The following is a 23,240-nucleotide window of genomic DNA, read 5'->3' on the forward strand; positions in this document are numbered from 1 at the left end:
AGCAAGCCAGACCTTCTCTCCTTCCTGTTCACTGAAGCCTCATTTCCAAAAGACTTGCCCTGCCTTGATGCATTGTTCAGCTCATGGCTGAGGCAGCAGCTCGTGTGGGACTCTTGAATGGGTGAAGTCTATACGTGTATAATCATCTCTACTGGGAAGCATCTTAAGCAATGGCAGAATATGAGAAAACAGGTGACAGGGAGCTTGATATTAGACTAAAGCTTAAAATATCAAGGCCTAGACCTTCCAGATAGGAGGTTGAAATTTGATGTGATTGGTGACATCCCAGAAGATGATGGAGGGGTACACAGGAGCTCCACTCCCGACCTCAGCAGAGAGCACTCGGAGGCATCTGGTCAGGCAAGGGTGTAACTGTCCTTGTTTGCAGTTCCTGCACTGTGTCTGCCAACTAGAAAGCAATGCTATCAAAAATATCTGGAAAGGACTGATAGTGGTAGTGGTTCGTTCGTTTTTTTGGTTTTTTTTTTTTTTTTTTGTCATGAAAGAGATAAACAATTAACCACTAGATGGGGCTAAATATTTACTGGATTTACAGATCGGTGAAGATGCTTCCTGGAAGACTCAGCAGTTGCCTTCCAGGCTCACAGAAAATTAAAGAATGTTGAGCATTTTATTTGTTTTACTGTATTTGTTGACTAATGAGCAGAAAACTGTAAATCTGTAGAAACTCCCTCTAAGAAAGAGCTGCTGTTTAGCATATCTATTACTTGAAAAATGAGCTCAATTTACTTTTTATAAAGACTGATAAATGTGTAATTTAACAAGCATGTAGAAAATATTGCTCTATTATTTATGAAATTAGTATAAGATATTGAATTTTACACTACTAAAAAAAAATAAAGGAACCACCCTGGTATTGCAGAGAGGATTATCCTTCCTGTACGTTAAGGTAGTTAAAGTGGGGTTTTTGCCTGTTGATGTCTCTCTGAAATAGGACAGGAAAACTGTGACTTTTAAAGAAAAGGAAGGGTCTAGGATAAAGCTTAGAAATTCTATGTAAATAGGGAGTAAACACTATTACTCAAATACAGAAGAAATAGTATGTTTCAAGTTTGAAAAAATAAATGTGGCCTTCCTTTATAAATACATTATACTGTAGCTAAAGCAGTACAGGATTAATAACTGATCATACATTTAAACAATGATATATAGGAATTATACTTGCTAATAATAATAATAATTTAAAAATAAAATTATTGCTAGCCGTAGAAAATATATGGAGGGATTAAAGTGTATTAATAACAATTTTTAGACCAGTGTTTAAAATACGTTTATATCATGATTCATTCTGTAAGAAAGCATTTCACATAAATTTTTTTCTTCACTTTCGTCCCTTTTTTTTCCACTAAAATCTGCTTTTTTTTCTGGCCTTGTGAGGAAGCATGGGACATAAATTAAAACTGTTTCTGGATGAATTTTTCTGTCATTTTCCATCTTGAATGTAAGGGAGAAGAAGAAACCCTTTTGTCCTCATTCAGATATTATTAAGCATATTTAGACCTTCAGACTTGTTTCTAGAACACGTTCATAAAACTCTCACATGAGTGTATTTTTCTAACTAACAGGTTACAAGGTGTACTTAAATTACAGCTAGAATGCTTTTCTCGTATTAACTTGTAATTTACTTACCAGTTATAACTAACTTGTCCCCTAGCCTAAACAGAAAGGAGTATAAGCAGTTGCTCCCCTTGTGTAGTAGTATTTTAGGCAGTTAGAAACTGTTAAAAAGTTAATATCTAGTCATCTTTATTTAGCTCAAGCAGGTGCAGCTCTCTGCTAGAAGTATTTTTCAGTGAATGAGTTGCTACAACAACATGCCCGTTAATTCCTCCCGGAAAGAGCTTTGTCTCGTACTGCAGTGCTGTGTCAGTGATTCATAGTCAGATGGTACTTTTCAGCAGAACCTGCAGACCCTCTTCCTATTAATATCACTTCCATATGTCTTCTTCCTCATTTTGATTTTTTTTGCCTTCTCCTGTGCAAGAGAATTAGAGTGGTAACTCCTAATTCCTTGTTGATATCAGACCATGTTGCTCATTAGCTAAGAGCATTTACAATCCTGATCGTGTTCACTGGTGGATTTGAAGCTGCTCCCCCTTGCAAAGTGCTGTGCATCACCCCCATGTCAGTAAAAGCTTTGCATATAGTTAGACCTATCAAAGAGAGTTGGGATACTCCTCAAAATATCCCATTGCTTTCCCAACAGGTAGTGGGTTGTTCGTTTGTGGTTAATTTCTATTCTGTGTTAATGTTTTTTTGGTTTTGTTTTGTTTTGTTTTTTGTTTGTTTGGGTTTTTTTTTTTTTTTTTTTTTTTTTTTTTCCTTGTTTGCTCAGAAGCATGCCATACAGCAAAGTACCAAAAGCCTTGCTAAGTCGAGAGACATCACCTTTTTTCCTTTTCTCTAATTCTTTAAGCAAATTTTCCTGTGACAAATGGAGTTAGGTTTATCTGCCCTTGAGAAATCCATCGTCACATATATATAACTTAAAAGAATTCTGCATTTCTAAACAATAGCTTTGAAAATAACAGCTGTTATGTTTTAGAGCAAACTAAAATTATTCTGCAGTGATAACCTGGTTCATAGTATATGGAACAGGGGAAGCAAGCACAATATGATATTCTGGTATTGGCTTCTTTGAGGTAGGTTGGTCATTTGGTTGTTTTTAAATTGTTTTCTAATTTATCTACTTTAATATTAAATGTCAGCAATCAGTTTGTTCTTGAAATTTAGACAAAGTGCACAAAACTAAATTAGCAGTGATTGTATTTTCACATGGTTCGTATTCATTAGATGCACATTTAGTTTGTTCTACAAGTGAGTTAATCATGTATTTTGTAAACAATTAAAGCAGGTTAACAAAGAAATAAAATATACCGTGTAGAGGGGGAAATCTGCATTTTGATGCCTGAGTGTGTTTTGATTCTATCCTGGTATATAAATTTTAAGCTTTATCTTCTTAAACAGAGGCTTAAGATTTTGGCATTTGTGAGTCTATAATATTAACTAATGTTGCTGAAAGATTTTAATGTTCGTTATTTGATGTTCGTGTGCATGTACATCTGAGTGTGGCCATTTCAGTAGTGTGCTCATGTGAGGGTTCCCGTTTTTCTTGTTTATTGAAAGCAGTGTTTTCTGCACTTTCTTTCCCTTTTGCATAATTCTTACAAAATTAACTCTGGAACATATAAACAAACCCAGACAGTAAGAAAAAGTTTGCGTGAGAGGATCTTTGCTTGGTTAACCACAGTTTTGGTTTTAAAAATTTTTCTCAAATTTGTTCTGTCTGGAACAGTGGCAACAGTTCTCTTGGAGGGATTACAAACCTATGTGAAAAGAAGTAAATGCATGGAGAATGAGTTTTTCCATTCTCTTGAATCCTTGCTTAAGCTATACTCATCCCTAATTTTAATGTCTCGATGCTATGACTGCCACTTAGTACTGTCCCAAGCCAAAACTCTCATGGTTGTCAAGCATGGGCCATAAACTACACCACCACATGTAGTGGTTGGTAGATAACGTGTTTCTTTGCTGTCTTGCAACCCAGTGTATTGGTTTTTTTATCTCTTATGAGATGTTCTATGGTGGGGTTGTGGTTTCCTAAGTCCTTGGTCAAGCTCGTTCTTGACCACCTCCTTTGTGAGTGGTTTACAGTCTTCATTTCTTCACATTTCTTCATTTCTGCCAAACAACTGGCAGCTGGCTCGCTAACATCAAAACTGTTAGCTACTTAAATTTTGGAACAGACATCATGGTTTCAAAACAGCACTACCAAAGCCTGTTCTTGCAGACACACTGCGAAGTACTAACCTGTATTTCAGTATTAATTTTAACACCTTCTGTCATATGAAGTACCTCAGAGAAGAAAGGCCCTAGAGTTATTGTATTTTACAGGTCTGAAGACCAGTTCAGCATTACAGATCTCTGGGGTGCGTAGTGCAAACAGTTGTTATTTGGAATTCTGGTTTAGTCTCGGTTTCCTAATGGAAGGTGATCTTCTCTCTTCATAGGTATGTGCCATGGAACTACCACGAACCCCAGCTGAGTGTGTATGATTTTTCTGGTGACAAAGATCTAGAGTATTTCCTGCAGCTTGCTAATGACACTGGTTTGCTGGTTATCCTGAGAGCTGGACCTTACATCTGTGCAGAATGGGACATGGTACAGTATTTTGTAACGGTTATCTCATTTCTATGGTAAATCTAACCCGAATATTTCTGTCTTAAAGTAGACAAACATACTTGGTGTATCCTTGGACAAGACTCTTGATTTAGCATATCAAAATCCATGCAGTAACTTAAGTAATTTCTTACAGTACAGGCTTACTTTGTATTTGTTTTTTCATTTAGAATTATTACTTGCAGAAAATCAATCTTCAGGCCTCAGTATATGTTTTGATAAAAGGCTAAGTTCTTTTTACATTTCTTAAAAATGGTCACTGAAGTGATGCCCTTTTTTTTCCCAGGGAGGTCTTCCTGCATGGCTGTTGGAGAAATCATCTATTGTTCTGAGGTCTTCTGATTCAGGTAGAGACATCAAAAAGGAATAGCAGAAATACACTTTGGCAGCAAGACAAACTTACTGTTTAAGGCTGTTACTAGATAATTCATATTTCAGCTTAAGTTACCTTGTAAGTAAAATTTTCAGTGCTTTCAATTAGAAGCGTGCATTTGAGAAGTATATAGCATGAACAAAGTAGGATAGAAAGTTTCCAAGGTATTGATAAGTTTCATGAAAATTGGTGCCAAGAAAGAAATCATTGTCACCGTTGAGGAAAAGACAGGTAGCTCTCAGCTTTGAATTTTTTGGCTGTGCAGCCCACTCATTGTGTGGATCCTTCCTGGCTGGTCAGTGTGCGTGTATTTCCAGAACTAGTTACAGCATTCTTAAATGCTACCTGGTCGTGGACCGGACATGGAGGGATGAGATGAGACAGGAGGTTAATGTGGTTGTTGGAGTGCGTATTAGGGAACAGTATTTTAAAAAATAATGCACATAGCAATATTTGAATTTGTTTTCCTGTTGAAATGTGTTAGGACAACCTGCACTGAGACACTGAAGTCTCTCTGGTGATCTTCAAAGTTCATCAGTATTTAAGTGTTCTAATTTTTAGTAAACTGTACTGGAAGCTGATATTTATGAACAGGTATAAGAGCACATCTGTTTATTAAATGCTGGCCTGATATACTTAACCTATTTAGAACACTAGGTAAAAACCACCCATAAATAACATAAAACAAAAACTAGGAAAAAAGCAGAACAAGTGTGGAACACTTATGCTTTGTGTATCACAGATTACCTGGCAGCAGTAGAGAAATGGATGGGTGTCCTCTTGCCAAAGATGAGGCCTCACCTCTATCAGAATGGAGGTCCAATCATCATGGTGCAGGTAATTTCCTGAAAATCAAATGAACCTGAGCAGCACAGGTGCTTATATTGCTCTTGCAGACACTCTGTGGGTGTTGGGTGATAATGTCACAGATATGCCTTAACAGTTTCAGGTAGCTGAAAGATTCTGATGAAATCCCTTATCCTAAAGAACCAAATGCACTGTTTCCAGAATTCAGGGAGCAATTGTCATCTCTATCAAAGTTGTTTTCCACAACTATAGAGAGCAATAGAGGAAACTTGTGGTGCTTTTTAGACCTGGGTTTCATGCCAGTTCTCACGTAAAGACAAAATATACTGTGATTGCTTGAAACCCTCTGACAAGAAAAAGGGGAAGAAGTATACTTGCAGATAGAAGCAAAATCAGTATGGACTAAGCCTAAAACTTGTGACAAAAATGGCTTCAAAATGTAGGCTTTTTAACTCTTAGCACCTAACTTAAAATGGACGTGTTTCAGCACACAGTGTTGTGTGTTCATGGTGAGTAGCTCCTCTCTTAAACTCCTTCTGGATGTGCAGTGGTGATTGTTATGTATTAGCTTTTGACCATGACAAAAGCTTTGTTTTAATTTTTGTTTTAAACTCCCTGGTTGACACAGGATTGGATAGGAGACCCTTCTTATAATATGCCCAAGATCACTGTTTTTGAAAAATATGTCTATTGAGCAAAAGCACTGGACAAAATTATTTATTGGCAGAAATAAGATGCTTATAACAGGATTTTCATAAATAACCTTCAGGCACGCACGGCATTGGATCTGAAGCTTAAAAGTCCATCCCCTTGGGAAAAGAGCAAGATATGTACCCCTTGGTAGTAGTAGGATTGTCCTTCTCCCCTCAGTCCTTTGAGTCCATTGCAGGGCTTTGTTGTTCATGTGAGCCTCCTGTAGCTGTCTCCTGGAAGTCCAGTTTTGCTGCAGTTTTGATCATGTCACAACTCGTTCTATGGTTTTATTTTTCTGCCTGGGAGGTTGGTCATAGCTCTTCATTTTTAATAGAGACTGTTTAGATCACTTGCTAAGTAGCTAGGGTAGAGATTTTTATGTGGAGGGTGATTTTATTTATTTATTTTTATTTTTTTTTTTTGGAAAATGACTTGCCTCCACTCCATTGTAAGATATAGGTGAGAGGAATGAGTGCCTAGATGGGTGGTCTTCTCTTACTACTCAGGTCTGGAGTTAAAATGGCATTTTTAGCATTGCCATCAAAGGAAGAGGAGGATTGAATTTGGGCTTTCCGTTTTCGGTATCAATCAGATGCGCACTGAAATTGGCTACTGCTTTACTGACTTGCTTTTACTGTGCAGGTAGAGAATGAGTATGGAAGCTACTTCGCTTGTGACTACGACTATCTGCGTTCCCTTCTGAAGCTCTTTCGCCAGCATCTTGGGGATGAGGTCGTGCTGTTCACAACAGATGGTGCAAGCCAGTTTCACTTGAAATGTGGAGCTCTTCAGGGTCTTTACGCAACAGTGGACTTTGCCCCAGGTTGGAGACTGCTGTTTGTTACCAAAAAATTCTGTTTTGTATGTGTTTGTGGCAGGACAAACTGACTTGACTGCTTGACAAACCTGACTGCTTTGTTTAGGTGGGTTAATAGACATTTTATGTATATTTGATGTACTCTTAAACGTACAAGAATTACCCACAAGTACTCAGAGGGTCATAATCACTTCCTCGCATCATGAAATCATGAATAAGCAATTTACACTACTCTTAATGCATATCTCCTGAAAATTAGCAGCAACAGTTGGCATTGATTCCATTGATTTTTTTTTTTTTTTTTATTTTATTTTTTTCGTTGTTGTTGTTTTGGTTTTAATGTCCTTTGTCTGTCTCAGAATCCAGCCCTCAGTTAATTTCTCTTTAAGCCAGTGGTTACTGGGGAAAAAAAAAAAATACTGCTGAAGATCATAATTAGAAATGTGCACACTGCGACAATTTGCTGTGATGTAGGCTTGAAGAATGGCTGAGCAACCACAGTGTGTTCAGAAAGTGCCCTTTTGATAAATAAGGGAGTTAATGATGTAAATGTTCATACACCGCATGGACTTGGCAAAAGAAGCTTAAGACACAAGAAACAAACTCCAAGATAGATCTTGCCATGTTTTTTGTGTGTGTCCTCTTCTATACATTATTCTCTCTACAATCAAAGAAGTGTGCTTAGCAGGAATCTGTTTTCTTACAAGTAGATTGAAATTATGAACTCTTCTTCATGTGTATCATTTATGAGATGGTGAGCTACTCATGGAAGTAATTTCCAGTCCCTATGGCTTGAGCCAGGAATGATCAGAATTGAAATTCCTCTTTAGAGATTGCCTGGCTTCTGTTCTTCCCCATAGTCTTGGTACTGCAACCCCAGACCTGTATTTTCCAATGACCAAGTAGTAATTCTGACACAGCTTAGACTTTTCAGTGCCAGTATGTCATTCCTGAGAAAAGCTGGATTTTCAGAAGGTCTGTCTCAAAAGCAAAGACATAGATGCATGCATGCATGCATACATGTATGTATATATTTTAAATAAGTTCTGCAACTTAAACACTGGAATCAAAGTTACAGATTCATGTGTTTTCTGAAGTTTTCTTGTCTGGATTTTTGCTAGGTGTTAGAAAGGAGATAAGACACCTATTTCAATAAAATGAAGGACTGAAAAAGTCACGTATGTAGCAACTCAATTTTATTTCTATCTGATTATAGGTGGCAATGTCACAGCAGCATTCTTAGCTCAGAGGGGCAGTGAACCTACAGGCCCTTTGGTATGTCTTTTCACTTAAACTTCTTGTATCATTCCTAATCTTACAGTGGTTAGTAAGAGAGGATTTGGGAACAGTGTGTTGGACAGTTTTAGGGGCATGTTTACAAAGACGTAACTGCCAAGTCAGTCAGAAAAACTGAATAAAGGAACTTCTGTGTGCATTTGGCAAATCCACATTAACTGGTGTTCTGCAAATACTGTTTTGGTCTGAAAAGATATTGATTTTGTTTCAGTATTTTTCCTTGCTAAGACAAAAGGAGCGGAAACAGTAAGTATGATTAGATGAGTTAGTGAGGTACATGTGTGGGTGGAAGTTAAAAGCAAAATTAAAAGGCAGGTTTAGAAGTTGCTTCCTGTTTTCAGCTACCGTAGAGGTTTTACACAAGCTATAATGGGATGTGAGGTCACGGGAGGCCATTTTGACAAAAGGAGAAGGCTCTGTTGGAGCCATAAGATTATCTCTGTGCTATGAAATTGTTTAGAATGCAATTTGAGTATTTGAAAGATTTATTTTTCATTACATCTAGTCTACATATGCTATTCTGCAGACAGTGTATTGGTTCCATCATTTATTTGAATGCCAGACATCTGAAACACCTTCATGTTGACAGGTTCCAAGGAAGTCCATGCTCTTTGGTGCTTAAGCAATTATTTTCAAAGTGTCCCTATAGAATTATTGAAACAATCCTTTAATTTCTTTGTCCCCAGTAATCTGCTGAAAAGGATTGACTTAGTGTATACTTTACTGTATTTGTAGTAGTTTAAAAATGGCTCAAATGAGTCAAGGTGCCTCTTTTCCTTCCTTCTTAGAGTTAGTAAACTTAAATCACATTGCATTCTGTTCTTGTTCCCTCTTTAATTTTTTCCATTCCTCTTTTGCCCTTCCTCCTTTCAGGTTAATTCTGAGTTTTATACTGGATGGTTGGATCACTGGGGGCACCGTCATTCTGTTGTCCCCGCACAAACTATAGCTAAAACACTTAATGAAATCCTGGCACGTGGTGCTAACGTTAACCTGTAAGTGTGTGTTCAGTAAAGGTTAATTTGGGGGGACTTTTTTTTTTTTTCCCCAATTCAGCAAAACCTGATTTAAGTGGATGGCTTTTTTCCTTTTTAGGTACATGTTTATAGGAGGGACTAACTTTGCCTATTGGAACGGTAAGAAGTTATTTAAATGATACCAATGATGGAGGAGAGCTGTTTATGAATTAGGTAGTAACGTATTGTGTGAAAGAATAAGCTATGCCTGCTTTCACATGAGAAAAGATGACTGCACTGGCTGTTCTCTGTCTATTGCCAGCATGCTGTACTAAACCCACATGGTATTTATCTTTGCAGAGGCTACTTCTGCTTCAGTCAGTCCTGTGAAACAGTTGAAATATGGACAAATGTTTCTCTTCAGAATATTTCTGAATACAAGAACAGCAGTATGAGTTCAGAAGGATGTTGTCCTCCATAAGGAATAGGTTCTCCATGCCAAATACCAAGGCTTACATTGAATCTAAAAATGTAGTGGAGTGTGGCTGTGATTGGAAAGAATTCTGAAAGTTGATACCTTTGGAAAAAAAACTACTCTTCCACTGTTTCTATTGTTCTTTTTTTTCTGCCCCTCCTCTCCCCCTGCCCCTCAGGTGCTAATATGCCCTATATGCCACAGCCCACTAGTTACGACTATGATGCTCCACTGAGTGAAGCGGGGGATCTGACAGAAAAATACTTTGCCTTGAGGGAAGTCATTGGTATGGTGAGTGTCTCCATGACATGTTTAGAATGGTTCTTTGAAACATCCCTGGTGTCCTGCAAACTATCTAGGTCTTCTGTTGGTACAAGTTACTTCTGAATTTACTATTTTTTGCAGGTGAGGGAAGTGAAATAGAACAAAGTAATTAGGCCAACCTAACTGCTTGTTGTTACAAAAGGGGAAAGATCTTGCACCTCTCTGGCTATCTTTTCTGTCCCAATGGCTCCCTTCTTCCTTTCAGAGGAGAGAATACAGGTGCAGGTCTGGCACTGAAATGATTCAGCTGTACTTTTTTGCTGCATCTATATTCTTTCAGCTGATGCTCAGTAAGCTGAACTGGCTCACTCAGATGAGAGCCAGTGCTGGCACAAGGGGAGCAGAGGGAGGCAAGAAGAGTTTTGGCTGGGAGTAGAGGTGGCAGAGGAGCAAACGGAGCTTTTCCCTTGCAGCGTTGATCAGCCATTCAGTCAGCTCAGGCTCATCACTCTGTCAGCCTGATATGCACTGCAGGTTGGTGCTTTGGCTGTCTGTGTCCCAAGCTTCATGATGTGGTTTTGGGCCTCTGTGAGAAGGAGCGTGTTTATCCAAATGAACATGTCTTGTTTTTGTGATGCCACAAACCATAGCTAGTAGGTGGGACCAGTTTTGCCCTGCTGTAAAATTGCACAGTATCTCTACAAACTGGAGATCAAAGTGAAACATGGAACCTGTATCTGGATTCCGAATAGACTTGCATTGGAGGCCACTCAGGTGAGGCTTAAAAGCAGATTCTGTGGGGATCCCAAGGCTCAGGCTTATCCTTGCTGTCCGGTTGCATTCCAGGAATATTCCTATTCACTAGAAGACATTTTTTTTTATGAATGGTAAATCTCCCAAAAGTGTACTACACTTTGGGGTTGAACACACCTTTATCTCTATATCTGTGGAAGGCCTGCTGTGGATTATTTTCTTAAATTTCTCCATTATCCCTAAGCTTTCCATTGATTTGATGATTTTGATAGCCTTTCAAAGGGAGCCTCCTGTCTTGATACAGCTTTTCTCACCAGAAAAATTCCCAAACTTCCTGTTTTTGAGTTGTTTTCTTCAAGGCAAGATCCCTATCTGAAATGTAAGTAGTGTTTTAGTGCAGTGAGAGAGCCTTGATAAGATCTGAAGTGTTCAGTATAACTTAAGGTGTGTTGGGTCATGGTATAGCTTTTTTTGGTGTGGTTTGTTTATCTCTTACCTTCCATATCCATAGGATCTCAGTAAAGTTTTCCTGCCTCTGCTGTGGGTTCTAAACCCATAACACTCTGTCTACTCAGTTGCAGCTTGAGATGGAGCTGATGAAAGAAAACTAAGTTTTCTGTAACTAATGACTGTATTCAACAAGTTAACTGTGCTAGAATGCTAACATAATCCGCCTTTACTGTTTCCTTCAGTTAATAAATGTAGTAAGAAGGGTTTCAGTCTATAGCTTCTTTCAGTTGCTGACGGCATTCTCTATTTTCAACTATATGGGTTGAAATTTCCTAATTTTGACTTTTTCTCCTAGGTTAATGTAGTTTTTCTTTAACCCTAAATATCTTTATTATTTTCAAATAAAGAGAGGAAGAAAGGAACTTGTTACTGGAAATATAAATCAGGCTTTCATCAGTTCATAGTTGACATTTAACAGGAGGCTATTGGGAATTATACTTCGGTGGTCTGACTAAAAAAGAAAAAATAGAACAACTAAACAAAAAAAAAAACCCTTGTCTTGGTGCAGAGGCAAGCATTTGAGCATGAGTTTTATGCTGGATGTGTAAGCCCAGCAAATCATGCCTTGTGCTAAAGCTTTCAAGCTGAAATCGAAGTAAAATATCTTAAGAAAAATGCCCTTTCGGCCCCTCGCCAAATATATTAAAACCCCAAACAACCTAGGACCCACCAAAGACACTCAGAAGTCACTGAATATGCAGATTAAGATATTCACAAGGGCTGTCATTTGTGCGTGTGTATTAAAAAGTAGGCTTAGATTTCTTGATCACATGAGTATTTCATCTGCAGAAGTTTTTTCTCTAAAGTGCAGGCAGATCAATGTTCAGTAAACGAAAAAACAGATGGAAAGAGTGGACATTATAGGAGAGAAGTGATGGTAGGAAAGGGAGAAGGGGACTGATGGCAAGGAGAAAAGGAAGTTGTAGGCTCAGAAAGGAGAAGGCAGGTATGGGTCAGAAAGCCGCTGTCTAGACTTGGCACTCCTCAAAGATGTCCAACAAAGAGGTGGATGCCCTTCACCCCTTTTCTCTGCTGATCTCAGGTGGCTCTTCCTGGAGTTACAGGGCAAGAAGGAAACAAAAACAGCCTGGCAGTCAGAGTGATTCCCTGTCATGTTCCCATATGATTAACTGGGCAGTTGTATCGACCAGGACCAGAGCGGAGCGAACTGGCTCAAGGGTTCATGGAGCTGGGGAGGAGGCTGTGGTCTCAAGGCCTGCTTCTCAAAGAAACCAGCCCGGGCAGTAATGGATTAGCTGGTGGTGGACTACAATAACACTGAAGGGAAAGGCACAAGAGGCCAATAATTCCCATATGGAAGTGCTGCTGAGGAAGGGTCAGGTGGAAATACCGCCTTACGGGCTTGGAGAGGTTAATTCAAGCTCCTGTGGGCTGGGGAAGACTGCTGCAGGGGGGTTGTAGAAGGCAGTAACAGAAGCTCTAGCCACAGGAGGACTCCAAGGACACTGTGATTCTTTGGCAGCTCGTTTGTTTGCTAGGCTTTTACTGTTGCCTCAAGTTGTATAGATATTAAAAAGTGTTTATCATATGTGATCAAATCAGATGCGTTGGTTTGTTTTTTTTTTTTTTTTTTTTAAAAAAAAAGTCTAAGACTAGATGCATCTGTAATCCTTTAGCACAGTGAGTTTATCTACTTTTAGGCAAAGTTCTACTTTTGTAAGTTGTAAAGTGAAAAATGAGAATTCAGTTAATGTGTGTTTGTATTCAAGTTTCATGTGTTGTTTTTTATTTCTTTTTCTTCCTTTCTAGTATAAGCAGTTACCAGAAGGTCTTATCCCTCCAACAACACCCAAATTTGCATACGGGAAGGTTCGTTTGCAGAAGGTAAATTAACATCTGTAATATGTTGTGTAGCTTTCCATAATGCTGTAGCTTGCTTTTTGCAAAAAATGTTTATGAAGTTGTCATGGCAGTCTCTAGATATCATACAAAATAGAGGAAAACCTTGAAAGCAAACTTTCAGGAAGGAGGGAGCAGAGATTGAGAGTTAGGAATCACGCCCATCGTAGAAAATGAGAAAATGTATGTTATCTGGGTATAAAAATACCATTTTTACAATATGCAGTATGTGCTTGAAGTTCTACTAAACTGAAATTAATATACTGTTAACACAATCCTAGCTGTCTAAGAATTCATGTATGAGTAATGTAGCTGGGGGAATGCTAGCATGAGAGCTACGAGCAAAGGGTGTTTGTGTAGCTGGTGATGCCTCTGAAGCAGAAGCAGCAGGTAGGATATACATATCTTTTAAATACTTCTAGGTGGTTACATTTTGAATAGGGAACATTTTCAATACATTTGAAGGTCTTACTGATATAGTTTCTTACAAGATTCATGAAAATCTGTAGCTGATGAGAGAAATTAAATTAGTTTCTTGCTGAGGGGAAAGGCATGCAGAACATAGCACGCTGAGCCCAGCCCTGCTATAGCCTGTCTGACAGCAGTGCTTTAACAGCATGCCAGCACATGAGGAGCCAGGGTTTGTCCATAGCACCAACATTTTAGGACCAGGGACAATTTTCTGTGAAATATGGTTGAAAACTAGGTTCTCAGTGAGTGTAGAGGATGGTTTAAGAGGGAATGGAAGACACGACAGGTATGAACTTGGCTATATTCACTCTGCTGGGCACAGACAAGTTGTTTTGAGGTGGAGGATTGCTGCAGTTGGTGTACCGGGTACTGTAATTCATAATGCTTTGATTTTATACTTTGTAATTTTAATTTGGCAGCCACCTTGCCAATGAGTGGTGTATCTGATCTGTTATGCACTGCAGCTGAAGCATTGCAAAGTTTGGTCATGATAAGGCTTTGCAGGTGTTTTCAAGTCATCCCACTCAAGTGGTGGGCAGAAATACTTTTTGTATGAAAGTGGTTCACCAGTGAAGTTGAAACAGATCTATATCATTTTCAGCAACGTTTGAGTATCTTCAGACCTTTTAGGGTTGCTATGTGAAGTTTCACTGAACTGACTTATATTTGGCAGTGACTAATTATATACTGGTATCAGTACACCCACCACTTCTGATGCTGTCATAGGTTGCCAGTATTTGGGAGCCTAGCCATCCGACTTCGACTCTCCCATCTTCTAATGGTTCATGGTTCTCAGATAGGGCTGTCCAATTTCACTAGAATGATGAACTTTCTCTTTCATGCCTTTAAGAAATGAATGCTGCAGGGTGCCTGGCACAGACACCTGTCTTACAAAGGAGACAGATGACTAAACTTGCTCCAAACACCGCAGCTTTGACGTGGCCATCACACTGGGAGCCTTGTTCCTACACCTTCTCACCTTCTGCACTTGCTGCTTTTTTGAGAGGAGGTATTTCACTCTCCACCCAGCAGTTTCAGCAATCCAAATGGCATGTCTAAACTGCCAGGTGTGAGGTTCCTGTCATTGCCTGTGTGTACACTGCCATCTGCACTGAGAGCCTCTAGAATTGTTTTCTGGGAAGAAGGCTGGTTTTTGCTCTGTGAACCCCCTGCTTAACTTCAGCAGCAGTTGACTCTCCTGCTCGGTTACCCTGTAACACAGGATGAGTCTGAAATCCCAGAGGGTTTGTACTGCCCCAGTCAAAGCCATCCTCCCAACTCCATGATGTGTTCTAGCCCTGGCTGGGACCAGGTCCAGTGGGCCTTGTTGTATGGAAAAGCCTGAATGTGTTTGAGTGACTATCAGAACGGGAATATTCTAAATTATAGGACTTAGCTTTGGTAATAATGAACTTCCCAGCTGTATCGTTTGCAGTGACAGTTCTAAACCAGGCACTCTATGAAGCATCACTGTGCAGCTGAGGTCCAGCAGTCAGTCTGCTGCGCAGAGCATTGAAGCTACTGCAGTGAACTGACTCCCTTGACACTCTTGCAGAAAGGAAGAGGTAAAGGAGACTCCAGAGTATTTTCAGGAGTCATATGGTGTGCTTTAGAGGTACATGTAACCAGAGCAGGCTGTTCTCTCTTTTTTTTTTTTTTCCACAAGATATTCTGTGACAATTCAGTCGTTAATTACCCGATCAGCTATTCAGGACCTAAACTTGAGTAAAGTGATCCTTACCCTTAGCAGTGCTGCCTGTCACATTCACTGGTTTTTAGTGGTTTGCAGATAGGTTGCCCCAGATGAAAATAATTGGGGAACCCAGACTAGTTGGGGAGGGGAAAGAATTGAAAAATAAAAAAAGAAAAACTCCCCTGCTGTTCCCTGATCGGGCATTTGTTCATTGTGAGCTGTTGAATAACCTTAAAGAATTCTCCTGAATGGAGAAAAAGGTAATTTTTAAAAAGATGCTGGTGTCGCTGACATTGCTACAGAAGAGCAGGAGACAGGAAAGCAGAGATAATAAGGAAAAAATCTTGTTGCATATATGCAGAAGAGAAGTGTTGAAGATGAGGAATGAGGGCAGGCAAAGGCAGAACAGCAATAGGTGGGCTCAAGAAATGTGAGCAGGATGACAGGTTTTAGAGGTTTAAGACCCAGAATGTGGGGAGCATCCTTTCCAGAGGGAAATTAATGATTCTTAGTGCCTGCAATGTGTCTCCGTGGCTGTGCAGACTTGTGAGCAGGTGGTAGTGTCTGGTCCCCACTTGGAGGGCCCTGAGGAGTGCTTGGTCACAAGGAAATGCCTGCCCCAGCACTACAACCCGCAGGCTCATAGCTCTAGAGACGTATTCAATTCTTGGGATGTGGAGAGTTGAAGCAGTAGCATGTAACGCTGGTAGGAGTTAAGTGTAGAAAGGGGTTAAGCACACAGGATGTTGCCAGTAGTTGATATCATTCCTCTTGGAGGTATTTTGTTGTTTTGTTTTGGTTTTTTTTTTTTTATGCTTGCTCTTACACTTTGGTTTTGAAGACTTTGCTCTGGAGGATATAAAAGTATTGCTATTCTTTATTAGTATTTTTCTGTTGTTTTACAGGTTGAGTTTTTAAAAATTCTTGACGGTGTTTGTAATTTTTAAATTTACTGTTAAGTTTCTGTTGTCTTCTAAGTAGCAGTCAACAGGAACTTGCAGCAGGAGCAGATCTTGTTTTGGGTGGGTTTTTGTATACACCACTTAAGAGCAAAAAGCTGAACAAAAATAATCCATTGAAGTTTCAAAGAAAGAAGCTTCTACCAGCCCGGTCCATAAGCAAATGATATGGAGTTGGCCTGTATTCAGAACAGAATCCCCCTTGGTAGCAGGAACTTAAAAAGAAGTCACACAGGCACATGTACAAGCTGCTAATGCTCAGTTCAGCCAAGCACAAAGCAACACTCATTGCCAGTTAGTAGCTCATTCAGGTAACCATGTGTGTCTTAATACTGCTTACATTAATTTCTAAATTCATTTTCCACCTAGGGCCAAGACTATTAATGCTCATGGGGTTGTTGTTTAGCTCTATAAATGAGCTCTGTCAGTGTCTGTGCAAAGATGCTCATCTCTTGCTTCACAGCTGCTGTACGAGACCTGGCAGTTCAGGTTTTCCAGCGGCCCGCCAAGTCCTGCACGTTGCTTTAACATCACTGGCTCCCTTGGAGGAACACAAGATAAGCAATGGAGCACATAGGCAGTCTGGAGCATTTGGGGAATTTTACTCTACAAAAGCTGATTGTTATTTTAGGTACAATTCTTAAACTGAAAACGTAAGAGCAATCTACTTTCATCAGAATTTTGCAAGCCATTGTTTAACTGACAGCCTTCTTCCCAGGGTGAACATGCTTAGCTACGGACTAGTGAGGGTGACCCAACCTCCAAGTAGAGATGGCATTACCTTTTGTATACTTATGGCCCTCCTTTTGCTTTCTTCTTCCTAGCTAGAGTTGAGATAAGCTCATTCCAAAAGTCCATTTGCATTTATGTCCCCATGCTTGTTGTGGTTTAACCCCAGTAGCCAGCTAAGCACCGTAGAGCCACTTGCCCAGTCTCCCCCAGTGGGATGGGGGAGAGAATCAAAAAGGTAGAAGTGTGAAAACTTGTGGGTTGAGATAAAGACAGTTTAATAGGTAAGGCAAAAACTGTGCACACAAGTAAAGCAAAATAAGGAGTTCATTCACTACTGCTCATCAGCAGGCAGTACGCAGCCATCCCCAGGAAAGCTGGGTTCCATCACATTCAGTGGTTACTTGGCAGGACAAGTGCCGTTAAGTCTGAGCATCTCCCCCTTCCTTCATTTTCTCCCAGCTTCTATTGCAGAGTGTGATATCGTATGATATGGGATATCCCTTGGGTCAGCTGTGTCCCCTCCTGACTTCTTGTGCACCCCCAGCCTCCCTGCTGGTGGGGCAGTCTGAGAAGCACAAAAGACTTTGCCTCTGTATAAGCACTGCTCAGCAGTATCTAAAATATTCTTGTGTCATCAACACTGTTCTCAGCACGAATCCGAAACGCAGCCCCATACAAGCTACTATGAAGAAATTTAACTCTATCTCAGCCAAAGCCAGTACTACACTGAGGAAATAATTGTGTGTACATAGATGTTTCATGCTGACTTCTGTCACATACAGCATTTCACAAAGTGATGTACATTTTAATATATAAATTAGTATTTCAGCATTTCATATATGCTCTGCAAAAATTCAATACTTCTGTTATTGAAGTAGTCTCAGAAGTTTGTATTGCTGAGAATTCTCTTATAGTATACAGTTGTACATGATTTCAAATGCCTATTTTTTTTACTGTTTTTTTCTGAAGCATTTGAAACTAAATCTGTGTTTGAGAAATATTTTGAATGTCTGATATGTAACTACAGCTGAACAGTATTTCTGTGAAACAGACTGATATATTGCATGAAAAATATGAATGCAGTTGATTTTTCTGAGCTTAAGACATGAGGCATATTGTGTGCATCTTGACTAACATAAGATTGATAGTGGACTTAGAATTGTAGATGAGTAGAAAACTATAATTGCAAAAGGAAATTGCAGTCGGCAACAAAAGTCAGTTTAATCGTACACATGTAAGTCCTTATTCAGCAAGGTACTTATGCATGTGACTAGCCTAAACCTTCCTCCCAGTCTCATTAAAATCAGTCCAGCTACTTACAGGTGACACTGAATTACAGCCTAAGCGTTTCTAAAATTATTTAAGACTAAAATAGGGTAAGTTAGTCTTGGATAACTCTTGATGGAACCAAATTGTGCCCCTACTTGATTCAGGAGTAACTCACTGGAAATCAGTGGCACTTTCCCTAGCTTGATTGTAAGTATAATTGAGCAAAATATAGGTAATATAGTTGGGGTTTTTATTAATTGTCCAGAATGGTTGTGTTCGTTTATAGAACTTCTGTGAGAAACTCCTGGGTTATTTCTCGTTAAGTAATAAAGGGTCACTTTTATTTTTATGAATGCATAGGAGATTCAAAACATCTGGATTTTTAAAATATTGCTCCACCTGTAGTATGTTTCTTTCAGGGTTCATCAGTTCTTTGTACTGTATTGCTATTAATATGTCTGTAAGGAAGATGTAAAGGCTTAGGATTTCATTGCTTTCTGGACAGATGCAGCTAGGTGGCTGGGGTATGCAAGCTGTTACATTTGGATTGAAATGTACTGACCTTCATGTGTCTGCTTTGTCTGTGCTGCAGGTGGGCACTGTGGTGGAGGTTCTTGACAGCCTGTCACCTGCTGGACCGGTGAAAAGCACTTACCCATTAACCTTTGTTCAACTAAAGCAGGTGAGGATTCCTTCAGTAGGCACCTTGCAGTAATTTTGTAAAGTTTATTTGAACAGCCCTCTGTGGTATTATTCTTATGTCCAGTGTTTTACACCTTATCTCAGCACAGAAGTAATAGTATTGTAAAGGCATCCAGGACTTGTGCACTGGAGACCTTCCCATATTCTACAGTGCTCCTGTTTTGCACCCAAGGTTTTCCTCTTTCCATGAATATAGGTGTATCTGCTGTCCAGGCTTTCAACTTTATCTCTCTCCTCTCTGAAGTACTGATTTTCAGGTACTTAAGAGACTTTTTTTTTTTTTTTTTTTAACCATCTTTTTCTTCACTACTTATTTTCCTTATTCTGTTTTTTTCTTTTTACCTCTCCTCACCTGCTATCAGTGTGAGCACAGTGGCTGAGAGTGCTTTCTCATACAGGTCAGGACACCTGGAGATTGGGGAATGCAAGCTATTTGACACTTCTGTGGGCCTCCTATTTATTTGTAGTCCTTTTCTTTTACAACATGTGTGGTGAGGCAAGAGAATACAGTGAGAGAAACCTCTTGGAGCTGTTTTAACACAGTTGAGGTCATTCACCCCACTGGCTGAGATAAGAAAAATACTGTCCTCTGCATTTTCCTGCGCCTCCTGCTGACTCCCACTCTCCCCCATGTTCCCTCTCTGTCAGTCTCTGCATCAGTTTCCCTGTCAGTTTTGGTGACTTTCCATATCTTTCCCTTGCTGCTGAGGGACTCTGTTTTTCCATTAAGGTTACATGGCTCCTTGGTGGCTTCTGCACCGAATTTAGCAGAGACAGGAGCAGGGGTGCTAATTGCCTGCAGCTAAAATAAACTGCTCAGAGGGAAAGTGATGCTGGCATAGCTGGGGGAGGGAGAAGAGGGGAGAGCAGCTCAGCAGATGCTTGGGATATGGCACTAGTCAAGTAGGGGTTCAAAGCTCAGATTTTTCCTTTCCAAGCCACTAACACAGAGGTGTGAGAGAATCTGCAGATAGTATGTTGTGGCTGGATGTATTTCTAGTGGGCTTTTCTTTCTTTTCCTCTGGTCTTCCCACCCTTAGTACTCTGCTTGGGAAAACTCCTGAGAGAAGAGGGCAGCCAGCAGATCTTCCTAGCATATTTTTAATTATTTTTTAATTTCTTTCTTTCCCTCAGCACTGCTCCCCATTCTCCCTTTTCTGGTCACCTGGTTGCAAATGTAATGCAAATGTAATAATTATAGCAGAATGGAAATGGTTTACTCTCACTTCTTCCTGCCAAGGTTATGTTCTAATCCAAGTCTAGAATATAAATGGTTTTGTGGCTACTGAGTGAAATAGATGATGCATTTTTTGACTTGTTTTTAATTTGTGTTTCACTTTGAGAACAAATCTAATGAGTGTGACTTTTTTCTTTCTTTCCTGATGGGGAACTTGGGAACGTTTTAGAATATTTTTTACTGATACAAATCAGGTAGTTTTTAAAATAGATGTTATCAACTTGATGAATATGTCAATTTATGGGCACTGGATGACAAGTTCACTTTCAAGTTTGATATAAACTCTGTTATGAAAGGATTTTCCAGCTATCTTCTCACTGGTATTAATGAAGAAATAATACTGTTGGCCATTAGCTGCTTTGTTTTTATTGAGGAAATACCTTCATAGCCAAGACCCTTATCTTTTAAAGTTATGTAAATGTTCCGATGAAACATTTAAAAATGGAAGCTCAGTGGAATTTACATCCATTACTTAAAGGTCAAAGTGAACTCTGATCTGAAGCTGGTATCTGTTAGATGCTATCTGAAGTGAATGAAAGTTAACATTTCAATCCGAGCGTATAGGCAGGACTGTGGGATATTTGTAATTCATGTCCTGAGTTGAAGATTCGTAATGACTTAGTTCACTAATCTGTTTGGGTTTTTTTCCTTTTTTTTCTTTTCTTAGTATTTTGGGTTTGTACTGTACAGAACTACGCTTCCAAAAAACTGTACGGAGCCAACACAACTGTCTTCACCTTTAAATGGAGTCCATGATCGTGCCTATGTCTCTGTCGATGGGGTAAACAGTGTTTGCTGGTATTCATTTCTGCCATGAGTGGCTTTCACAAAAGTCATGGATACAGTCTGCCTTTTTTTTTCTCCCTCCTTTCTCCAGCTAACTTTATTAAATAATCTTATTTAATTAGATGAAGGAAATAAGGAAGTATACAGTTGATTTGTATTAAATGTTCACATTTGTATTTCAAAAAATACGACTATCTGTTATTTCTAAGGAAAATGTAATTGTTTCCATTTTTGAGATATTTGAATGTTGATATAGATTCATGACAACTGAAAAAAAAAAAAAAAAAAACAAAAAAAACCCCAAAACAACCAAAAAACAAACAAACAAACAAAAAACTAGAAGAAGGGTTTACTTGCAGGTTCATTAAATATGTTAATGATATATGCTTGGTGGCTTTCTACAGTGTTTTCATAGATTTTTTTTTTTTTTTTTTTTTTTTTTAGATTCTTCTCTCTATTTTTTCCTTTGAGGGTGGGGGGAAGTAGAAGCACAAGCCTATGTCTTACCTTATGAAACTGGCTTCTGACCACAAGTTAAGAAAAAATAAGTTTGTTGCACAGGATGTGAACTGTACCTTTCTTCCCTTAAGCAGGGTTTTGCTTCTGCTTAATGAAAATTAGTATCAATTCATGGACTTTGATAGCCTGTTTTTAATTAATCCTTCACCTTTGACTCTCATCACTTTTGTGTCTAGGTCAAAGTCTTCAATCCATATGTTGTGGGAAAAGGAATAAATAAAACTAAATATCGATGTGAGCTTCATTAGAAGATGAAGTTCCTTTTAATCACTGATATTGCCAAAATCTTTTCAGTCACTAGACTAAATTTGAGAACTTGCTTTTTGTGAATCAAGTGCATCAAAACCCAATAGAATTCTAACAGCTACTTGAGTGAGTTGAAATCAGCTAAGAAAAGAGGTGGTGTCAGTTAGACAAATGCTGCCTAGTAGCACATCCAGTTGATGTATTGAAATGTGGCTATTGACATAGCAGCTTTTTGTGTGTGTACTTGCATGCAAGAGGAGGAAAGGAAAAAATTTGTTTAACTTTTGTTTCATTTGTCCTCTTTCTTTTCTTCATGCAAGTTGAAGAGACAAATAACAGGGTTTTGTTGATTTTTTTTTCAATGGTCATTATTTTCTTCTTTGTGTAATTCATATAGGTTCCTCAAGGTGTCCTTGAAAGGGACAAATCACTTACGATAAATATAACTGGGAAGGCTGGAGCAAATCTGGACATCTTGGTAGAGAATATGGGCCGAGTCAACTTTGGTAGATACAATAATGACTTTAAGGTAAGTAAAATCAATTGAGTTAATGGATTGTGGTGACTTTTCTTCTTTTTCACAGGTTAAAAAGTAAGTAGTAGATTAGAGCAAAAAGATCAGGCCTACACAACTGCAACTTTACCTCAAAATATAACTACTCACTAGTTTTCATATGAGTTTTTCCAGTCACCAAAATCGATGTGGAATTAAAAACTGACAGACATATTTTATTTTTTTTTCTGTTGTTCTTAGTTCACTTTTGTTGTCAGTCAGTGTCACCCACAAGACTTTCAGGTTGAGTTGAGCTGGTAGCTAACATTTTTAAATGTGCAAAGCTGTTTGGATAAACTCCAAAAATGGGTTGGAAATCAGTCTAGGTCTTGGTAGTACTTCAAGGTTTGTGAATCCTGGGGTTGTATTTGTGTGTGTGTGTATATACACTTCCGTATGTCTCTCCATGTCCCATTTAATTTGTCATCAGCATACTCTTGCAGTATTTTTAGTGCGGCTAGCAAAGGCTGTGTCATGAGCACTTTACCGTGAAAAATTGCTGGTTCAGACTTGGACTGAACAGGTGTTAGAGATAATTATCAGAAAGCTTCTGAATGATTCTGAGTTCACGCTACACTTTGGGACTGTCACTTCCCTGCAGGAGTGGCTGTGCTGGGTTGACTTTGCCTGGCCACCAGATGCCCACCAAGCCACTGTATCACTCCTGCTCCACCAACAGGACAGGGGGAGAAAATATGACGAAGGGTTTGTGGGTTGAGATAAGGACAGGGAGATCACTCAGCAATTACCGTCACAGGCAAAATGGGCTCTACTCGGGGAAATCAATTTATTGCCAATTAAACAGAGTATGATAATGCAAAATAAGAACAAATCTTAAAAGCACCTTTCTCCCCCCCCTCCCTTCTTCCCAGGCTCAGTTTGACTCCTGATTCTTCTACCTCCTCCCTGCCAGAAGTGCAGGGGGATGGAGAATGGGGGATGTGGTCAGCTGATAACACTTCGTCTCAGCCATTCCTTCCTCCTTACACTCTTCCCCTGCTCCAGCATGGGGTCCCACCCACAGAAGACAGTCCTTCTTGAACTTCTCCAATATGAGTCCTTTCTATGG

General features: G+C 39.3%; 1 protein-coding gene across 1 annotated transcript in view; it reads left to right on the forward strand.

The window, feature by feature from the left end:
* Positions 1-23,240, forward strand: part of GLB1 (galactosidase beta 1) — a 50,121-nt gene that overhangs the window by 13,813 nt on the left and 13,068 nt on the right. The window contains exons 3-14 of the mRNA XM_032991219.2: positions 4,032-4,182; positions 4,487-4,547; positions 5,316-5,410; positions 6,716-6,896; positions 8,107-8,165; positions 9,060-9,181; positions 9,282-9,322; positions 9,796-9,908; positions 12,915-12,989; positions 18,721-18,810; positions 20,735-20,848; positions 22,016-22,147. Coding sequence (XP_032847110.2) covers positions 4,032-4,182; positions 4,487-4,547; positions 5,316-5,410; positions 6,716-6,896; positions 8,107-8,165; positions 9,060-9,181; positions 9,282-9,322; positions 9,796-9,908; positions 12,915-12,989; positions 18,721-18,810; positions 20,735-20,848; positions 22,016-22,147 — 1,234 coding nt within the window. The remainder of the gene's footprint in view (positions 1-4,031; positions 4,183-4,486; positions 4,548-5,315; positions 5,411-6,715; positions 6,897-8,106; positions 8,166-9,059; positions 9,182-9,281; positions 9,323-9,795; positions 9,909-12,914; positions 12,990-18,720; positions 18,811-20,734; positions 20,849-22,015; positions 22,148-23,240) is intronic.

Source organism: Tyto alba, unplaced genomic scaffold, assembly GCF_018691265.1.
Source record: "Tyto alba isolate M040663 unplaced genomic scaffold, T.alba_DEE_v4.0 Super-Scaffold_46, whole genome shotgun sequence".
NCBI classification, from domain to species: Eukaryota; Metazoa; Chordata; class Aves; order Strigiformes; family Tytonidae; genus Tyto; species Tyto alba.